General features: G+C 46.0%; 1 protein-coding gene across 1 annotated transcript in view; it reads left to right on the forward strand.

Moving 5' to 3' along the window:
- LOC126188341 (uncharacterized) overlaps positions 1-22,341 on the forward strand; it is a 161,316-nt gene that overhangs the window by 116,796 nt on the left and 22,179 nt on the right. The window contains exons 2-3 of the mRNA XM_049929939.1: positions 1,456-1,570; positions 13,301-13,469. Coding sequence (XP_049785896.1) covers positions 1,509-1,570; positions 13,301-13,469 — 231 coding nt within the window. The 5' untranslated portion in view covers positions 1,456-1,508. The remainder of the gene's footprint in view (positions 1-1,455; positions 1,571-13,300; positions 13,470-22,341) is intronic.

Consider the following 22,341-nt stretch of genomic DNA (forward strand, 5'->3'; position numbering starts at 1 on the left):
AACACAGCGTGGACGTGAACCGTATGTGCAGTTGACGGACTTTGAGCGAGGGCGTATAGTGGGCATGCGGGAGGCCGGGTGGACGTACCGCCGAATTGCTCAACACGTGGGGCGTGAGGTCTCCACAGTACATCGATGTTGTCGCCAGTGGTCGGCGGAAGGTGCACGTGCCCGTCGACCTGGGACCGGACCGCAGCGACGCACGGATGCACGCCAAGACCGTAGGATCCTACGCAGTGCCGTAGGGGACCGCACCGCCACTTCCCAGCAAATTAGGGACACTGTTGCTCCTGGGGTATCGGCGAGGACCATTCGCAACCGTCTCCATGAAGCTGGGCTACGGTCCCGCACACCGTTAGGCCGTCTTCCGCTCACGCCCCAACATCGTGCAGCCCGCCTCCAGAGGTGTAGCGACAGGCGTGAATGGAGGGACGAATGGAGACGTGTCGTCTTCAGCGATGAGAGTCGCTTATGCCTTGGTGCCAATGATTGTCGTATGCGTGTTTGGCGCCGTGCAGGTGAGCGCCACAATCAGGACTGCATACGACCGAGGCACACAGGGCCAACACCCGGCATCATGGTGTGGGGAGCGATCTCCTACACTGGCCGTACACCACTGGTGATCGTCGAGGGGACACTGAATAGTGCACGGTACATCCAAACCGTCATCGAACCCATCGTTCTACCATTCCTAGACCGGCAAGGGAACTTGCTGTTCCAACAGGACAATGCACGTCCGCATGTATCCCGTGCCACCCAACGTGCTCTAGAAGGTGTAAGTCAACTACCCTGGCCAGCAAGATCTCCGGATCTGTCCCCCATTGAGCATGTTTGGGACTGGATGAAGCGTCGTCTCACGCGGTCTGCACGTCCAGCACGAACGCTGGTCCAACTGAGGCGCCAGGTGGAAATGGCATGGGAAGCCGTTCCACAGGACTACATCCAGCATCTCTACGATCGTCTCCATGGGAGAATAGCAGCCTGCATTGCTGCGAAAGGTGGATATACACTGTACTAGTGCCGAAATTGTGCATGCTCTGTTGCCTGTGTCTATGTGCCTGTGGTTCTGTCAGTGTGATCATGTGATGTATCTGACCCCAGTAATGTGTCAATAAAGTTTCCCCTTCCTGGGACAATGAATTCACGGTGTTCTTATTTCAATTTCCAGGAGTGTATTATGTCAAAGTTTATTCTACTCCCCGAATTAATTCCTTTCAGATACGCGCACGACCGAACTGCAGAACGGAACACAAACGACATGTTTTAACAACCGAACAACGCTATGACGTTACATTACGACAATGTCCGCCCAGTGAACATCTCTTTGACTTCATCTTTTCTACTAGGTTTAATTAAATTATTCCTAATTACAATTTATTCACCTATTTAACGAAAACATCTAACAAAAAGTAAAATAAATTTATCCCAACGTAAAAGATCCGTTATATGTTGCAGGGTTACTCGTACCGACATTCGCGGCAGGCAGGTCGCAGCAGGGCCGGAGCGCCATGGCCTCTCTACTGGTGGTCACCGTGCTGCTTCTGGTGGCCGCGACGCCGGCGCGTATCAACGGTAAGCGCAGGCGCAGTCGCAGTCGCAGACGTAGGCGTAGGCGAGCTGCGTCACACCTCGCTACTGTGATGCCCTCCTGCTGTGAGGTTCTTTGCGCACTACCTGCTGACCTGCTGATTACTTAGCTCTTTTGTCTTACAACTTGCCGCTTCGCCATGCCTAAATAAATATATTTTGTTTATATTATTTTTTCTACCTGAATGATAAAAGGTTCCCGTGAGATCACCGAAGTTAAGCGCTGGTGGGCGTGGTCCTCACTTGGATGGGTGACCATCCAGGCCGCCATACGCTGTTGCCATTTTTCGGGGTGCACTCAGCCGCGTGATGCCAATTGAGGAGCTACTCGACCGAATAGTAGCGGCTTCGGTCAAGAATACCATCGTAACGACCGGGAGACCGGTGTGCTGACTCCACGCCCCTCCTATCCGCATCCTCCTCTGAGGATGACACGGCGGTCGGATGGTCCCGGTAGGCCACTCGTGGCCTGAAGACGGAGTGAATGATATAAGGTATACACCGCCCAGTCACATTAATGTGATCACCTGTCAGAAGCCTGAGTAGCCACCTCTTGCAGTGTGGAATCGCTGCCCGATCGCGGTCGTCCCACAGATCCTCGAGTGGGTTTAAAGCCGGGCAGTCTGGTGGCTAGGCGGGAGTACAGTAAAGTCAGCCTGGTACTCTTCGAACCATGCACGTACACTGCAAGCGGAATGACACGTTGCGTTGTCCTGCTGGTAGATGCCATCGTGCTGAGGAAAAACAAACTGTGTGTAGGGGTGGATTTGGCCCCCAGGGAAAGGTGTATACTTGTGTTGATGCGCTGTGCGTTCCACAATTTGCGCGATCTTCAGGGGAATGCCACGAAAACGTTCCCAGAACGTAACTGTGGCAGGGCGTTGGCTTTCAGACATTTCACCAGCTAACAGGCATGTGTTCGATGGAGGATAAAACGTGATTCATCTGGAAAGACTACCTGACGCCAATCAGTGGATGTCCAGTCGCAGTACAGGCGTGCAAATTCCAGACTTGGTCGCTAATGAACAGCCATCAGCATGGGAGGAGGCCCACACCCAGCACCGTCCGCTGAACGGTCGCTGACGAGACGCTGTTGGTAGCCCCTCAGTTCATCTGGGTGGCCAGTTGCTCAACAGCTGGAGGTCTGTTCGCCCATACGCAGCACCGCAACTGTCGTCCACTCCTGTGATCTATGGCCCAGAGTACACCACAATTCCATCAGGGCCGGTTTTGGAAAGGCCCATTTTTCCATGCACGGTATGCTTTAAGCAGAGCGGCAAGCAAACTAACTTACCAATTTCGGACATGTTTCCACCTTCGCCCAAAACCCTATGATCATGCGCTTTTGGACATCAGATAAATAGTTCAGTTACAACACAACAACAGCATCACTGTTTTCTGCATCGCCCCGACACGCTTTATACACTGTCCACCCCTAGTGCTGCCACCTGCCGTGAGTGGTTATTGTACACTGAAATCGAACATATTCGGTGGTCACATTAATAGATTACTGGCCATTAAAATTGCTACACCAAATGAAATGCAGATGATAAACGGGTATTCATTGGACAAATATATTATACTAGAACTGACATGTGATTACATTTTCGCCGGCCGGTGTGGCCGTACGGTTTTAGGCAGTTCAGTCTGGAACAGAGTGACCGCTACGGTCGCAGGTTCGAATCCTGCCTCGGGCATGGATGTGTGTGATGTCCTTAGGTTAATTAGGTTTAAGTAGTTCTAAGTCTAGGGAACTGATGACCTCAGATGTTAAGTCCCATAGTGCTTAGAGCCATTTGAACCATTTTCATTACATTTTCACGCAATTTGGGTGCATAGATCCTGAGAAATCAGTACCCAGAACAACCACCTGTGGCCGTAATAACGGCCTTTCTTCTGATGTGTACCCTGGAACTCTGTTCTCCGAGCCACTTTTATTTGTCCCACCCTGAACAACATAACAATACTACTCGTATTTACGACATTTGCAGACTAATAATTGTAGCTGTTGCAAGCTGTTAATGTTTATTTCCCCTGGACAAGAGGCCAGGTGTTGAAGTGTGGATGCGCGAACGAAGAACGGTTACTCTGTACTGACAGGTGTACTTAAGACCTGCAGAAATCATCAGGTTTCAATGGTGTGTTTGAGGGAAGACTGCTCGATGCAGAGAAAAAATTAACACACTGATGTTTGTACATATTAAGGTGCCAAATATAAAAATATGTGCGCTTACCAGCGGTATACCTTGTATGCAGGGTGTTCAAAAAAATGTGTCAAATACATTGAGAGGTGGTAGTACTCACAGGCACAAGAAAAATAAGTCCAGTAACATGAGTCCAGAAATGCATACTTATTAAGATAAGGTCAACAAACATGGGTCTAGAAATGAATGCTTTCTGCGGTCATCACTAGTTTTCACGAGGTGTTCAACCAACGTGGCGCGGACAATGCAGCCGTCTGCCCGCCCGAGTAAGCAATGACGCACCCATTGAAGTATACCCGGTCGCTGTTGTACCTGCTGGCACGCACTGAAGACGCGTCCGCACATCGCTGGTTGGTGTGGCGTAGACCAATTCCTTCAAGTGTCGCCACAACCAAACCTCAAGAGGATTGAGGTTTAGGACACGAGCAGGACAAGTTGTGGAACCCGATCAATCCAGCAGTCCAGAAATGTCTCTTGTTATTGTTGTTGTTGTTGTTGTGCTCTTCAGTCCTGAGACTGGTTTGATGCAGCTCTCCGTGCTACTCTATCCTGTGCAAGCTTCTTCATCTCCCAGTACCTACTGCAACCTCCATCCTTCTGAATCTGCTTAGTTCATTCATCGCTTGGTCTCCCTCTACGATTTTTACCCTCCAAGATGCCCTCCTTGATGCCCCAGAACATGTCCTACCAACCGATCCCTTCTTCTAGTCAAGTTTTGCCACAAATTTCTCTTCTCCCCAATTCTGTTCAATACCTCCTCATTAGTTATGTGATCTATCCATCTAATCTTCAGCATTCTTCTGTAGCACCACATTTCAAAAACTTCTATTCTCTTCTTGTCTAAACTATTTATCGTCCACGTTTCACTTCCATACATGGCTACACTTCATACAAATACTTTCAGAAACGACTTCCTGACACTTAAATCTATACTTTGTGTTAACAAATTTCTTTTCGTCAGTATCGCTTTCCTTGCCATTGCCAGTCTACATTTTATATCCTCTCTACTTCGACCATCATCAGTTATTTTGCCTCCCAAATAGCAAAACTCATTTACAGATTTAAGTGTCTCATTTCCTGATCTAATTCCCTCAGCATCACCCGATTTAATTCGACTACATTCCATCACCCTCGTTTTACTTTTGTTGGTTTTCATCTTATATCCTCCTTTCAACACGCTGTCCATTCCGTTCGGCTGCTCTTCTAGGTCCTTTGCTGTCTCTGACAGAGTTACAATGTCATCGGCAAACCTGAAAGTTTTTACATCAGGTGCCTATATCTGCAACCAAGCATTGCGCAGTCCTTCCTATAAACACGTGTTTATCTCGAAAATTATGCCTTTCCGGACCCATGTATATTTGCCTTTTTTTGTTTCTATGGGTCATACCACCTCTCAAAGTATTCGAGACTTTGATTCTTATTCGCGTTTAAAAACGCCCGAAGTGACTTGGATGGCGCCGAGACGAGTAGTTTGATATAAGTCAGATGGGGTCGTTAATGCCGAAAAATACTCCAAAAGTGTGTGACAAACGTTGAACAGCAGGCGTCACCAGATGACGTACCTCGCCACGCGTGCAGTGGCCGGGCTTGTCGATCCTACTCCGGCTGATAGTGGGCAGTGCTATACATCGCCCCACAGGGCTACTCTGTTATCATACACTGAGGCGACAAAAGCCATGCAATACCCCTCGACGTATTCGGGAGGACGACGGTTCAATCCCGCGTCCGGCTATCCTGATTTGGGTTTTCCGTGATTTCCCTAAATCGCTCCAGGCAAATGCCGGGATGGTTCCTTTCAAAGGGCACGGCCGACTTCCTTCCCCGTCCTTCCCTAATCCGATGAGACCGATGACCTCGCTGTCTGGTCTCCTTCCCCAAAACAACCAACCAACCAATACCCCTCGATATCGCGTCGGACCTCCTTTTGCGCGGCGTAGTCCAGCAACTCCACGTGACAGGGACTCAACAACTCGTGAGAAGTCCCCTGCAGAAATACTGAACCATGCTGCCTATATAGGCATCCACAACTGCTAACGTGTTGCTGGTGCCAAATTGACCTCTAGACTATGTCCCATAAATTTATGACGGGATTCATATCAGCTGATCTATGTGGCTCAATCATTCACTCGAATTGTCCACAACGTCCTTCAAACCAATAAAGAACAACGGTCGCCCGGTGACATAGCGCATTCATAGCTGAATGGTTGCAAATACACTCCTGGAAATTGAAATAAGAACACCGTGAATTCATTGTCCCAGGAAGGGGAAACTTTATTGACACATTACTGGGGTCAGATACATCACATGATCACACTGACAGAACCACAGGCACATAGACACAGGCAACAGAGCATGCACAATGTCGGCACTAGTACAGTGTATATCCACCTTTCGCAGCAATGCAGGCTACTATTCTCCCATGGAGACGATCGTAGAGATGCTGGATGTAGTCCTGTGGAACGGCTTGCCATGCCATTTCCACCTGGCGCCTCAGTTGGACCAGCGTTCGTGCTGGACGTGCAGACCGCGTGAGACGACGCTTCATCCAGTCCCAAACATGCTCAATGGGGGACAGATCCGCAGATCTTGCTGGCCAGGGTAGTTGACTTACACCTTCTAGAGCACGTTGGGTGGCACGGGATACATGCGGACGTGCATTGTCCTGTTGGAACAGCAAGTTCCCTTGCCGGTCTAGGAATGGTAGAACGATGGGTTCGATGACGGTTTGGATGTACCGTGCACTATTCAGTGTCCCCTCGACGATCACCAGTGGTGTACGGCCAGTGTAGGAGATCGCTCCCCACACCATCATGCCGGGTGTTGGCCCTGTGTGCCTCGGTCGTATGCAGTCCTGATTGTGGCGCTCACCTGCACGGCGCCAAACACGCATACGACCATCATTGGCACCAAGGCAGAAGCGACTCTCATCGCTGAAGACGACACGTCTCCATTCGTCCCTCCATTCACGCCTGTCGCGACACCACTGGAGGCGGGCTGCACGATGTTGGGGCGTGAGCAGAAGACGGCCTAACGGTGTGCGGGACCGTAGCCCAGCTTCATGGAGACGGTTGCGAATGGTCCTCGCCGATACCCCAGGAGCAACAGTGTCCCTAATTTGCTGGGATGTGGCGGTGCGGTCCCCTACGGCACTGCGTAGGATCCTACGGTCTTGGCGTGCATCCGTACGTCGCTGCGGTCCGGTCCCAGGTCGACGGGCACGTGCACCTTCCGCCGACCACTGGCGACAACATCGATGTACTGTGGAGACCTCACGCCCCACGTGTTGAGCAATTCGGCGGTACGTCCACCCGGCCTCCCGCATGCCCACTATACGCCCTCGCTTAAAGTCCGTCAACTGCACATACGGTTGACGTCCACGCTGTCGCGGCATGCTACCAGTGTTAAAGACTGCGATGGAGCTCCGTATGCCACGGCAAACTGGCTGACACTGACGGCTGCGGTGCACAAATGCTGCGCAGCTAGCGCCATTCGACGGCCAACACCGCGGTTCCTGGTGTGTCCGCTGTGCCGTGCGTGTGATCATTGCTTGTACAGCCCTCTCGCAGTGTCCGGAGCATGTATGGTGGGTCTGACACACCGGTGTCAATGTGTTCTTTTTTCCATTTCCAGGAGTGTAGTCTCCAAGTACCTGAAAATAACAATTTCCAGTAAACGATCGGCACAGTTTGACCAGAGGACCCAGTACATTCCACGCAAACACAGCCAGCACCATTATGGAGACACCCCCAGCTGGCACAGTGCATTGTTGATGACTTGGGTCTTTGGCTTCGTGGGCTCTGCGCCACCCTCGAACCGTAGCATCAGCTCTTATCAACTGAAATCGGGACTGGCCACTATTTTCCACTCGTCTAGGTTCGAAATGAATTTTCGGGAGTCAAGAGAACTGGGATAGGATCCCAAACAAGGCAATTAATTAGCCAAATTGACCGCTCACCTACAGAGGTGGATCGAGACATCAGAAGACTATTATAATTTTTGTATTAGTGAAATTCATCCGCAACAAAGTAGGCGTCAGCTCTGTCCATTGTGATCACCACTACGAATGAACGCTACATCACACCTGTTTGCCATTAGTTAAATGACATGGCTAATCGGACCTTGGCATCGATTCTCGAGCTTGTCTAGCTCTGGAACAACCGTTAGAGGTGCCTGTCGACGTGTTTCGACAACACAACTCCGTGTAGTCACAACAGCATGTTGTTACGCCCGCTGAGTTTACGGTATTAATGGTTTGATAGTTCGCAGTCTGGGAGCCTGCTCATGACGAAGAGTTAAGAATCTGTCTGCAGTTGCTCATGGAAGATCTTTCCCGGATTTTCTTCAAACACTTGCCACAGTCGTGAAATTAAGTTTTCTACGACTCACCTTGGTGTCACAATTCCCGCAAATCATTTTTCTAAAATATAACGTAACTTTTACATGTACCCAGAAAACTAAGTCCTTCCTACAGTTTCACTTACTTGGTGTACTTCACCCGTCCTAGACGGGTTCCGGATGATACAAGTACAGGGTGTTTCAAAAATGACCGGTATATTTGAAACGGCAATAAAAACTAAACGAGCAGCGATAGAAATACACCGTTTGTTGCAATATGCTTGGGACAACAGTACATTTTCAGGCAGACAAACTTTCCAAATTACAGTAGTTACAATTTTCAACAACAGATGGCGCTGCAAGTGATGTGAAAGATATAGAAGACAACGCAGTCTGTGGGTGCGCCATTCTGTACGTCGTCTTTCTGCTGTAAGCGTGTGCTGTTCACAACGTGCAAGTGTACTGTAGACAACATGGTTTATTCCTTAGAACAGAGGATTTTTCTGGTGTTGGAATTCCACCACCTAGAACACAGTGTTGTTGCAACACGACGAAGTTTTCAACGGAGGTATAATGTAACCAAAGGACCGAAAAGCGATACAATAAAGGATCTGTTTGAAAAATTTCAACGGACTGGGAACGTGACGGATGAACGTGCTGGAAAGGTAGGGCGACCGCGTACGGCCTCGGGTTTCCGTTCGCCGTGTTGCAGCTGCGGTCCAAATGACGCCAACGTCCACGTATCGTCTCATGCGCCAGTGTTTACACCTCTATCCATACAAAATTCAAACGCGGCAACCCCTCAGCGCCGCTACCATTGCTGCACGAGAGACATTCGCTAACGATATAGTGCACAGGATTGATGACGGCGATATGCATGTGGGCAGCATTTGGTTTACTGACAAAGCTTATTTTTACCTGGACGGCTTCGCCAATAAACAGAACTGGCGCATATGGGGAACCGAAAAGCCCCATGTTGCAGTCCCATCGTCCCTGCATCCTCAAAAAGTACTGGTCTGGGCCGCCATTTCTTCCAAAGGAATCATTGGCCCATTTTTCAGATCCGAAACGATTACTGCATCACGCTATCTGGACATTCTTCGTGAATTTGTGGCGGTACAAACTGCCTTAGACGACACTGCGAACACCTCGTGGTTTATGCAAGATGGTGCCCGGCCACATCGCACGGCCGACGTCTTTAATTTCCTGAATGAATATTTCGATGATCGTGTGATTGCTTTGGGCTATCCGAAACATACAGGAGGCGGCGTGGATTGGCCTCCCTATTCGCCAGACATGAACCCCTGTGACTTCTTTCTGTGGGGACACGTGAAAGACCAGGTGTACCGCCAGAATCCAGAAACAATTGAACAGCTGAAGCAGTACATCTCATCTGCATGTGAAGCCATTCCGCCAGACACGTTGTCAAAGGTTTCGGGTAATTTCATTCAGAGACTACGCCATATTATTGCTACGCATGGTGGATATGTGGAAAATATCGTACTATAGAGTTTCCCAGACCGCAGCGCCATCTGTTGTTGAAAATTGTAACTACTGTAATTTCGAAAGTTTGTCTGCCTGAAAATGTACTGTTGTCCCAAGCATATTGCAACAAACGGTGTATTTCTATCGCTGCTCGTTGAGTTTTTATTGCCGTTTCAAATATACCGGTCATTTTTGAAACACCCTGTATGAAGATGTCCTTTCTGATGAGACAGTTTTGACCACTACATACAGCACGCAGTGGAGCTTTGAGGCCGCCCTACTGCTTGATGTTTATAAATCTGTTACTGCGATCTTCGTTTGATCTTATATTTCACGTGGTCTTTGTGAAACATTTGACGGATCGTCACCTCATTACTGGTACTTCTACATTCCAGTAATACTTAGAAATTGGGCTGTGAAAACACAAGTAGCAACACAAAAGCTGATGGGCGTCATTGCACACAACCCACGAAGTACGATGCAGTCAAGTTCTTAATTTGCACAGCTCACTGTGATGTATGTCGTGACGTATTTGTGATGTTGCAGTGAAATTCCCACAAGGATTGGTTGTAGCAGAAGCACAATAAATAAATTTATCGTATGTTGCACACGACGGGAAACGTACATAATGAGATGCTAAAAAATGGTTCAAATGGCTCTGAGCCCTATGGGACTTAACTTCTGTGGTCATTAGTCCCCTAGAACATAGAACTACTTAAACCTAACTAACCTAAGGACATCACACACATCCATGCCCGAGGCAGGATTCGAACCTGCGACCGTAGCAGTCCCGCGGTTCCGGACTGCGCGCCTAGAACCACTAGACCACCGCGGCCGGCTAATGAGATGCCACTGATCATAAAGACACGTATTTTCCCTCAAGTAGCCTAAGTGTGGAAGCCTATCGTTAGTTTGCTAATTTCTCGCCAGGAAGTCCGAGCTCAAAGGCGATTCACTTCTTTGTAAATATTGACTTGATATCTCTAGAAGTTTATCTAATCAAAAAATGTTTGGAACTCTCTGAAACACGAAATTCACAACGTACATCTTCCTGATCAGTTCAACGAATTACAGAAAAATATCTTGAAAAGGAGCTTCAACACTAAAACGAATGCAGTGTTTGGTATGGTGGCTATGTAGATATGATGGCTTCTTTTCGATGTAGTCCACGTTTCTACAGTAGTTCATGGCCCACTTTGATAAAAGCTCCTCAAGTAAGCTTAAACTACGATAAGTATTCCAAAAAGTTTTTATTTATTCTCCATGAACTTAGCGTCCCTCACCAAATTTCTCATACGTTTCTATTACTACTACAGACTGTTTAATATCAGGGATAAGCTACAGTTGTGTCTCACTCCCTTCTCAGGCACGGCTTCTTTCTCCTATACTTCGACTCTTAAACTGTGTTCTGGTTCCTGTACAAGTTGTGAATATCAACTCGCTCCCTGCATGTTATTCCTGCTACCTCCAGAATTCGAAAGACTGCATTCCGATCAACATTTTCGATACATTTCTTTAATTCTACAAATGTCAACAGCGTAAGTTTACTTTTGTTTAGTCTACCTACTAAGCTGAGTCGTAAGGTCTGTAATGTCTCGAGAACTGCAACATTATTGCGGAACCCAAAATGACCTCCTCTGAAGCCCGCTTCTACTAGTCTTTTCATTCTTGTTAGTGACTTACTGAACTGAACTGAACTGAATAGCCCCATATTGATAACTGCCAGCATTGCCTTCGCTGGAATTCCGATTACTACATTCCGCTCGCTGCCTGTGGGTATTTCGCCTGTCTCACATACGAGTTTATTACACCCCAGGAGAGAGCTAGTTTTTTCGTGCTATGTTCTCCCAAGGATCTCAGTAATTCCAGGTGCTGCAGGTGAATGATTTCAATTTAGTTTCTCTGTCGAATTCTCCTCGCATTGTCGTATCTCCCAAATCTCCTTCATATACTTCCTCTTCCCTTTCCACAAAATTACCATTAAGCTATTTACCTTTCTGCAGCCATTCTCTCTTTTCTCCAAAAGTGTTTTCGAATTACTTAAATGCATCGTCTGTCTTTCCCACAGTCACGCAGGCTACCACAGATTCGTATATCTCCGATATTCATTCCTCTTTTGCTATTTTTACTTCCTATCAACCTCAGATGAGGAAGAATAGGGTTTTACATCTCACTGTCAGCTATTTTGTTGAGATTTTCTATAAGACCTATTGTTTTGCTTGGTGCTTACTGGCGAGCTGCGGTTGAGAGAAAACTTCCTGCTGTGCCAGTTTGTTTCGCTGGTGTTCAATAAGGAGCTGCTGGTAACAGGCAACTTTCTGCTGTAGCTGTTGTTTTGTGTGGTGTTTACTAGCAAGCTGCCGCTGAGAGACAACTTTCTGCTGCATTTGCTGTTTTGTGTGGTGTTAACTGGCGAGCTGCCGCTGTATCTGTTGTTTTGCCTGGTGTTTACTGGCAAGCTGCCGCTTAGAGACAACATACCTGTTGTTTTGTGTGCTGTTTACTGGCAAGCTGCCGCTGAGAGACAACTTTCTGCTGTACCTGATGTTTTGTGTGGTGTTTACTGGCGAGCTGCCGCTGAGAGACAACTTCCTGCTGTACCTGTTGTTTTGTGTGGTGTTTAATGGCAAGCTGCCGCTGAGAGAAAACATACCTGTTGTTTTGTGTGGTGTTTACCATAGATTCGTATATCTCCGATATTTATTCCTCTTTTGCTATTTTTACTTCCTATCAACCTCAGATGAGGAAGAATAGGGTTTTACATCTCACTGTCAGCTATTTTGTTGAGATTTTCTGTAAGACCTATTGTTTTGCTTGGTGCTTACTGGCGAGCTGCGGTTGAGAGAAAACTTCCTGCTGTGCCAGTTTGTTTCGCTGGTGTTCAATAAGGAGCTGCTGCTAACAGGCAACTTTCTGCTGTAGTTGTTGTTTTGTGTGGTGTTTACTAGCAAGCTGCCGCTGAGAGACAACTTTCTGCTGCATTTGCTGTTTTGTGTGGTGTTAACTGGCGAGCTGCCGCTGTATCTGTTGTTTTGCCTGGTGTTTACTGGCAAGCTGCCGCTGAGAGACAACATACCTGTTGTTTTGTGTGGTGTTTACTGGCAAGATGCCGCTGAGAGACAACTTCCTGCTGTACCTGTTGTTTTGTGTGGTGTTTACTGGCAAGCTGCCGCTGAGAGAAAACATACCTGTCGTTTTGTGTGGTGTTTACTGGCAAGCTGCCGGTGAGAGACAACATTCTGCTGTGCCTGTTGTTTTGTGTGGTGTTTACTGGCGAGCTGCCGCTGAGAGGCAACTTTCTGCTGTACCTGTTGTTTTGTGTGGTGTTTACTGGCAAGCTGCTGCTGAGAGACAACTTCCTGCTGTACCTGTTGTTTTGTGTGGTGTTTAATGGCAAGCTGCCGTTGAGAGAAAACATACCTGTTTTTTTGTGTAGTGTTTACTGGCAAGCTGCCGCTGAGAGACAACATTCTGCTGTGCCTGTTGTTTTGTGTGGTGTTTACTGGCGAGCTGCCGCTGAGAGGCAACTTTCTGCTGTACCTGTTGTTTTGTGTGGTGTTTACTGGCAAGCTGCCGCTGAGAGACAACTTTCAGCTGTACCTGTTGTTATGTATGGTGTTGTTTACTGGCGAGCTGCTGCCGCTGAGAGGCGACTGTGTGCTGTACCTGTTGTTTTGCCTGGTGTTTACCGGCGAGCTGCCGCTGGCGGCGGAGACGGACTCGCTGCTGCAGGCGGCGGGCCACGGCGTGGCGCCCACGGCGGAGCCGCTCACCAAGAGCAAGACTGTGCGCTGCTTCAAGCAGAACGTGCTGCGCGACGACGGCCGCAACTATGAGGTGGAGCACATACGCAAGAACGTGAGTATCGCCTCAGTCTCTCTCTCTCTGCCCCTGCTCACTCACTGGGTGAGGTCTCTTTGTAAGTAAAACAATCCCAACAAGAGAAATAATAGGTGTACTTTCCAGGTCGGCAACCCAGCCTACATCATCTGCCCTGGCGGGAGGTGGGAGTTGAGTTGCTTATTGTTGGATGTGAGGTCCGCCAGTTATGAAAAACACCGTTTTTCTCAGTACCCAAACATGTTTCGGCACCACTGTACCATCATCAGTGGGTTTTCGTTTTTATTTATTCTGCAATGTGAACATTCTTGATAAATGATTATAAAATTTTGTGCATTTTTTAGTTCAAACAAGAGATCGTTTCTTTTTGTAAAGGTATTTACAAAAAGAAACGATCTCTTGTTTGAACTTAAAATGCACAAAATTGTATAATCATTTAACAAGAATGTTCACATTGCATAATAAATAAAAACGGAAACCCACTGATGATGGTACAGTGGTGCCGAAACATGTTTGGGTACTGACAAAAACGGTGTTTTGCATAACTGGTGGACCTTACATCCAACAATTTTTAACTGTAAACACGGTCAATACAAGGAGCTGCAAATCAAAATACTGGTTGCTTATGTTCAGGTGAATGAAATACGGGGTGTTCAGAAAGTCTCTCAGCAGTGCCGGAGTCGGGATTGCAATGTCTAGACGTCGGATTGTGGGTCCCATATTTTTCAACGAAACAATAAGCGCACAGGCCGGCCGCTGTGGCCGAGCAGTTCTAGGCGCTTCAGTCCGGAACGAACGGTCGCAGTTTCGAATGCTGCCTCAGGCATGGATGTGTGTGATGTCCTTAGGTTAGATAGGTTTAAGTAGTTCTAAGTCTTGGGGACTGATGACCTCAGATGTTAAGTCCCATAGTGCTTAGAACCATTTGAATAAGCGCGCAATGTTACAGTTGTGTTTGGAAACATAATTAGACGAAGATTTGTAAGTAAAAATGAATGTTCTATAAATTAATAACTTGTATTTCACTGAGTTTAATTTCGATATATTCACTGCGGCATACGACATGCGCGGCTAACAATCATACGGCACTATGGACAGACTTTTTGAACACCCCGTATTTTCCAAATCAGTATTGTTTTGTCCCTCCAGTATAAATCCACTAAAAAAATTATTTTTCGGTGTTTGAATGAATTTTGCTTTGCTGTGTAGCTTACGTGCTGGCGCTGTCAGTGTCGCAGACAGAAAAGTAGTAGTTCATCATAGGCGACGTAAATTTAGTTGTAGCCTCTATCTATGTGTTTTATGGCTTTTACCTAGTTACCTACACGATTACTCAGTTAACCGTAGACAGGGGACGGTGCATTGTTGTGCTCAAATCGAAGGTAAATAAGGAATTCGTTTAATGCAGTTGAAGGATTCATTCATAGTAACAGCTGGTGTCCTCCGGTCTGCTCTGAAGATAAGATGGAAGAACGTTCAACCTCTCCTCTATAATCAGTGCTCCAGCCATTGAAAATTTATTTTATGGGCACATTCCGGCTTCATGATTTTACAGATATTACGTGTTTGTTTGTATGCACAGGGGGCAGTTAAACAATCTATAATGGCTTGTCGTGCACCACAAAACAGTTCCAAATCCATTCTAAGATAGTGTGCAGTGCACAGTAAAATAGTTCGTAAGCTATGTCTTGGATTGTCGTAAAAGATTTTCAGTAATTTCGTCACACAAAGAAGTGCATCGTTTTATTTCCACAATCTTTCCTGAAACATAGTGAGCTAATATTTTTTTCCTTCCGCTGTGGTGGAATTACACTTGAATACTAGTAATTCCACAAGAGCACAACTATTAAGCTCACGCTTACTTTACGAAAACGTTTGTTTCACTTACAGGATTTTTTCTACAGCCACTTAAGGATGTTAACTCCAATAAAAGTCATCTAATCGATAGATTTCCTCAGTTTATGTTATAATGTGAATCATTTGACATGCTCCCCAAGAAGTGTAACATATTTGGGGTGTATTACAGTAAATGTTCGTGCTCGTATTGATCTTTCCGGGGCAGGTTGGCGTCTGCAGAGCATTTTTTGGAGACGAATGGCACTCATCCTGTGTGGGCTGATGGGCACGTTACGTGTAACTCGAAGATACCACCATCAACAACACAACATGCCAACGCATGTGCTGTAATACTTCGTTGGGTATCATCCAGCACTGAGAAGTCACTGGTTCTGTACAAAATAACACGATCATTTCGTACGTTTCAATAGGATTTCTGTTCGACCACAACTTTATCACGTTAAATTTTCATACATCATTTATATCTTGTCTTATGTTCTACACTTCGAATAAGCTACATCGAATTCCGCACTTAACTTTTGCAGTAGTAGCCCGGTTTGAATCTGTTAGTGCATAAGATAGGGAGAATCAATATCGGTCAGCACTTTCTTTAGTCTCGCTTCTCACGAGGGTCACTAAACGAAATGTGTAACATGATCAGTCGTATGGCGTGATGTAGTTTATGAGACACTGGACTCACATTCAAACGAACGGAAGTTCAAATCTCCGTCTGGCCATCAAAATCTAGGTTTTACTAAGTCAAATAATGTGAATGCTGTGATGGTTTTCTTTAAACCTTCCTTCACCATAGCTGCCAAAAATGAGTTTGTAAGCTGTCCCACATGACGTTATCGTCAGTGACACTTCAAACCCTAATCTTAATTCCTTTTTCGATAACTTCAATGGTATTGTTTTGCAGTGCAACAAATAAATGGTTTAATTGGCTCTGAGCACTATGCGACTCAACTGCTGAGGTCATTAGTCCCCTAGAACTTAGAACTAGTTAAACCTAACTAACCTAAGGACATCACACACATCCATGCCCGAGGCAGGATTCGAACCTGCGACCGCAGCGGTCGCTCGGCTCCAGACTGTAGCGCCCAGAACCGCACGGCCACTGCGGCCGGCTGCAGTGCAACGGAAATATTAATTCCCTAAGTATACTAATAACAGTACAGAGTGTGCATAAAGTCCGGGAACACTTTAAATTATTTATTATGCAAAAACCAAACATTGTACAGATATTATACATGTCATTTTGGAGAGAAACCCTGAAAGTTTCTTTTCTCATGTGTACCGCCACAGTGTAGTTAGATAATTTGCCGATAGTCAGCGCTAGTCGAAAACATGGCGAGTTCAGGTGCGGAGCGAGCTGTTTCGTGAAATGCCCTCCCTGATCACCAGATCTCACTCCGTGTGACTTTTTCCTGTCGGGACACATTAATGATCTGGTGTATGCACCGCCTCTACCACGTGATGTAGCAGAGCTCCGGGAGAGAATACGGGAAGCGACTGCCACAGTCGACGATGCTATGCTGGGACGGGTATGGCAAGATTTGGATGACCGTATTGACGTCTGCCGGGTCACTCATGGTTCGCATATCGAATGTTTGTAAAAAAAACGTTCAGTGTTTCTCCTCAAAATCCAATATGTACGACATCAGTGCAATGTTTAGTTCTTGTGCAATAAATAATTGAAAGTGTTCTAGGACTTTATGTACGCCCTTAATTTGCATTTAAATGACATGAAAAGCGTATCTGGATCACTTTCATATTTACGAAATAAACTCAGAAATTCAAAGTCATGGTCACATTGCGGTATATTTAAAAAGGCAATGAGTTTTATCTTTGGAATTATCAACAGATCCGCTAAAAGAGCAGCAAATCTGAGGACATGTAGTCGTCCTGAGTCGTAGCTCTTTATAGAGTTCAGAAGTCGAACTGGTTATCCGTTTAAATACACCAAAATGTGAACAAGATTGTGGATTCTTCAGTTTATTTAGATTATCAGTTCAATTGGCCTCTTACAGGGGTCCAAGTGAGATCATTTCATGAAAGAACTCAGCTCGTGTCGGTTTGGCGATAATCGCAAAACTGTAGTAGAACTCAAAAAGGCAGCACGCCAAAATACAGCAGAGTTTAGAACACTAACGGTATGGGACCCGAATGATACCCAGAGATGGATTCCATTCAAGTATGGAGACAGGTTGTCAGTTTTCCCTGGTGTGAAGAAACAAGGGCTGCATCAGTGCCCGAAAAGCAGACCATAATGTGACAATTACAACGGACGAACAGAAATAATACGACAAATTCTTGAGTTTCGTAAGCAGTAGGTAATTAAATTTCGATTTGCATTCACTTGTCAGTCGAACTTCACTTGTGGTGCCTTAAAGTGCAATTATATTTCAAAAATAAGGCAAGATTGATCTATCTAACTTAGGTCAAAATTACGACGATTTCAATGTTAAGATTGTTGTTTGTCGAAATATTTCGATGATTTATTTAAAATATTCCAGTACGACATTAAATGCCACAAAGATACACTCCCTGACAAAAAAAAGAAGAGAAAAACCGATAAGTGGAGGAGGAAACGAAACTTCACGGCTTGGGAGGATACGTGATGTTATTTCTGTCATTAGAAAATCGAGTTAAATTTACAAGGAAGTTGACAATACGAGCCCACATATCAGAACGACATTGGAACTTGTCTTCCCTGGATACATGCATTGATTCAGTTGGCATGGTTGTCACAAACCCGTTATATTCTCCCGTGAGGCAAGAAGCCCCGCAACGGCAATTGTAACTGGTCTTTGATTTCCTCGATACTGGCTCTGAGATGCAGCTTACGTCCGAAGAGATGGACACATGGTCTGTGGGGACCGTATCTAGGGATCAACATCATGCAGACAGTTCATAGAGTCACGTATCATGTGTGGATGAGCATTGAAAAATGACGCCATGATAGTGTCTCATAAGGAATAACACGTGGAGACACAGGATAACTGTGACATACCATACCATACCATACCCAGTCACTACCAGCTGTGGGCTGATGTCATACCCGGTGATTGCGCAGAGGTTGCTATCACCTTGGACCATTGCATCCCGCGAATCGCAGTGCAGGAAAAATAGTGCAACATACGTACAAGACATTCCACCACCCTTGTGACATTGTAGCGGGAAGATTTGTATCGGGTTCTTCAAATGGTTCAAATGGCTGTGAGCACTATGGGACTTAACTTCTAAGGTCATCAGTCCTCTAGAACTTAGAACTACTTAAACCTAACTAACCTAAAGACATCACACACATCCATGCCCGAGGAAGGATTCGAACCTGCGACCGTAGCGGTCGCGTATCGGGTTCTGCTGTCCGATACTCGTATATTCCTCACACATCTCTTCGCATGCACATTACAATGACACTCTTTCATCACACAGTGTCGTTACAATTGCAGCTGTCTGTTTCTTCTCTGCCTGTACCATCCACAGTAAAAAATGCATGCCGTATCATATACAGGGTGTTACAAAAAGGTACGGCCAAACTTTCAGGGAACATTCCTCACACACAAGTAAAGAAAAGATATTATGTGGACATGTGTCCGGAAACGCTTAATTTCCATGTTAGAGCTCATTTTAGTTTCGTCAGTATGTACTGTACTTCCTCGATTCACCGCCAGTTGGCCCAATCGAAGGAAGGTAATGTTGCAGTTGTGCAATAACGTCACCAACACAGATTTTTCTGTGAACGTTTGGGCAGGCATTGTTGGTGATGTCTTGATTGGGCCCGATGTTCTTCCACCTACGCTCAATGGAGCACGTTACCATGATTTCATACGGGATACTTTACCTGTGCTGCTAGAACATGTGCCTTTACAAGTACGACACAACATGTGTGGTTCATGCACGATGGAGCTCCTGCACATTTCAGTCGAAGTGTTCGTACGCTTCTCAACAACAGATTCGGTGACCGATGGATTGGTAGAGGCGGACCAATTCCATGGCCTCCACGCTCTCCTGACCTCAACCCTCTTGACTTTCATTTATGGGGGCATTTGAAAGCTCTTGTCTACGCAACCCCGGTACCAAATGTAGAGATTCTTCGTGCTCGTATTGTGGACGGCTGTGACACTACCCATTCTCCAGGGCTGTATCAGCGCATCAGGTATTCCACGCGACGGAGGGTGGATGCATGTATCCTCGCTAACGGAGGACATCTTGAACATTTCCTGTAACAAAGTGTTTGAAGTCACGCTGGTACGTTCTGTTGCTGTGTGTTTCCATTCCGCGATTAATGTGATTTGAAGAGAAGTAATAAAATGAACTCTAACATGGAAAGTGAGCGTTTCCAGACACATGTCCACATAACACATTTTCTTTCTTTGTGTGTGAGGAATGTTTCCTGAAAGTTTGGCCGTACCTTTTTGTAACAACCTGTAGATGTCTAGACTTCACAATCTTCTGAGTTTCCTGTTCCATAGTTAATGGAAACTATAAAATAACACTCGATTGTAATGAAGCAGTTGTCCGTCACTATAAACTGTACGTCCATCAAAATTTTTTAGCGAGGCCGCGTTGTTTCTCGTACCGGCAGAAGGAGAAGGGGCTGATAGGTTCCTGGATTGAAATACAGTATGACTGTTTACAGTACTCAACTGTTCAAAATATTCACACCCCTCCGAATCATAATGATGCAATCGCTACATCCTTGTTGTAGCTTTTCTAATCCATTTAAACACAGCCTTTCAGTTCAGAAAGTTTCGAGATTCGATTAATAAAAGATATAGAAAATTTAACACGATAGTTTTAATGCTTTAGCTGTTCTACACAGTCTCTTCGACCCTAACTCCACCCCCTGAAATAGCAGGTTCGCACAACTACGTGAAACCGTCAGTAATTTTTATGTGTGGTACGTTGTTCAACTCGCGCCACATTCGCTTGAATGTTGTCAGTCTCACCGCCAAAGCGTTGACGCTTCGTGTCAGTTCCTGGATGTTTCGTTTTGTGGTGGGTTCGTATTGTGACACGACGTGTCGTCACCCGAGTTAATTTTTTCCGGAAAATAATTGTCCACGTTTTCCGCTTCAATCAAGTCGCGGCAGGCGTGTATGCTGTTTTATTTTTTGAGTCACGTTGTGTGGAAAGCTTTGCACACACTTCTCCCTTCTTCAAAATACTGTGGAGAACATCTCCAACACTTGATGTTAATACACTGAAGTCTGTGGCACAGGAACATTGAGTCCCTACGGCCGCACGTCCACTACTTAACACAGCCTGCTCACAGCTGACTGGTCCAATGGACAAATTGCTGTCGACACTTGTTACTTCAAGCTGCCACCGTAGTTACTGCTCTGACGTCGATATTATGCCAAAAAATCGTTATCGTTACTTTTTGGACCGACGGTGTAAACCGAAGATCTAAGGGCCTAGATCAGGCGAATGGGTGATGGTCGACTAACTGGAAACGCAGGACAGGCACGACTTGAGATACATGTAAAGGTGTATTGTCCTACACCAAAAAATATATGGTTCAAATGGCTCTGAGCCCTATAGGTCATCAGTCCCCTAGAACTTAGAACTACTTAAACCTAAGGACATCACACACATCCATACCCGAGGCAGGATTCGAACCTGCGACTGTAGCAGTCATGCGGTTCCGGACTGAAGCGCCTAGAACCGCTAGGCCACAGCGGCCGGCCCAGAAAAGATACCTTTGGTCAGTTTTCCAATTTCTTGTTAATTGCATCCAGCTTATCGATAAGGCTCGAGTTCTACTACAGCCCTTAGGTAGGTAGTCCACAATCTGAATGACGTTTTTGTCCTTGAAAGTAGAAGCCACCTATGCTTTTGCCGGTTTCTGGGTGCAGAATTTCTTCGTCCGCGGGGACAGACTATGGCGCCAATGGAGCTATATTTCAATCTGAGCCACTAATCTAGGCAAAAGAATGTTATAAAGATTAGAGACAGGCCAAATAAACTCTGCATGTCTCAAGTTACGGCTTCTTGGGCTAGCTGTTCAGTCATCTCGGGACTCACTTCGCTGAAAAGTTCCTCACGTGTAGAACACGATTAATAATCAAATCAGCACGCTCTCAGGAGATGTCCTGTACCTTGGATACCTTTCTGATGGATACTTGCCGGGCCTGCAGAGCCAGCGTGTGGACAGTGCAGTTGATGTCGTGGGCTACCCACTGCAGGGTTCAAGTATGAAATGCCTAGTCTCAAAACGAGATACTCAGGAAGAACTCTACTCCCCCAGTGTTTGCGAGATCTCAGTATGATTGTTGTCGACAGACTTTACCTGGAGGAACAAACACCCCTGATATCTCAGACTCTGCCTGAAACTGAGAGTAGTTGTAAGAACAGGAAACATGTGTTATCTGGGCATTTACACAACAAGATACCAAGCTTTGGTGTGGTTGCAAATTGCTTTCTCATAATTTTCCAACTGGAATTTTCGAAAGCTAGTAACTTGTCAGTCTTCGTTGTCCCTCTTGTGGTGGTTAATCCACCCTAATCAGACAGTTGCTGTTGAGCTGGAGGCCGGGCCACATAAGCAACATTCACAGTTAACAACTACAATTTTATTAACTTTTCTTTCGCCAAATAAAATTTTATCTTTAAAATTCAAAATCCTTACAAGCACTGCCAATCGCCCTATTCAAACAACAACATTAATCTTTAACCAAGCATCAAGTGACTTGCAAGTTAATTAAATTATATACACAGTAAGGCTTCCAAAAGCAGACTACAATAATGAGATAAAGTTTAACCAATAATGGATATAATTTTTTTAACAAACAGATACACCCCTTCCTGACAGATTTTCAAAACAGGTGACGTCACATAGGCACGAGCTAATTCAAGTAGCAGAAGGGGGGCCCACTGGACCCAGACCAGAGGCGGCTATGGCCGTTCGGTTCTAGGCGCTACAGTCTGGAGCCGAGCGCCCGCTACGGTCGCAGGTTCGAATCCTGCCTCGGACATGGATGTGTGTGATGTCCTTAGGTTAGATAGGTTTAATCATTTCTAAGTTCTAGGCGACTGATGTCCTCGG

Source organism: Schistocerca cancellata, chromosome 5 (assembly GCF_023864275.1).
Source record: "Schistocerca cancellata isolate TAMUIC-IGC-003103 chromosome 5, iqSchCanc2.1, whole genome shotgun sequence".
In the NCBI taxonomy this organism is placed as follows: Eukaryota; Metazoa; Arthropoda; class Insecta; order Orthoptera; family Acrididae; genus Schistocerca; species Schistocerca cancellata.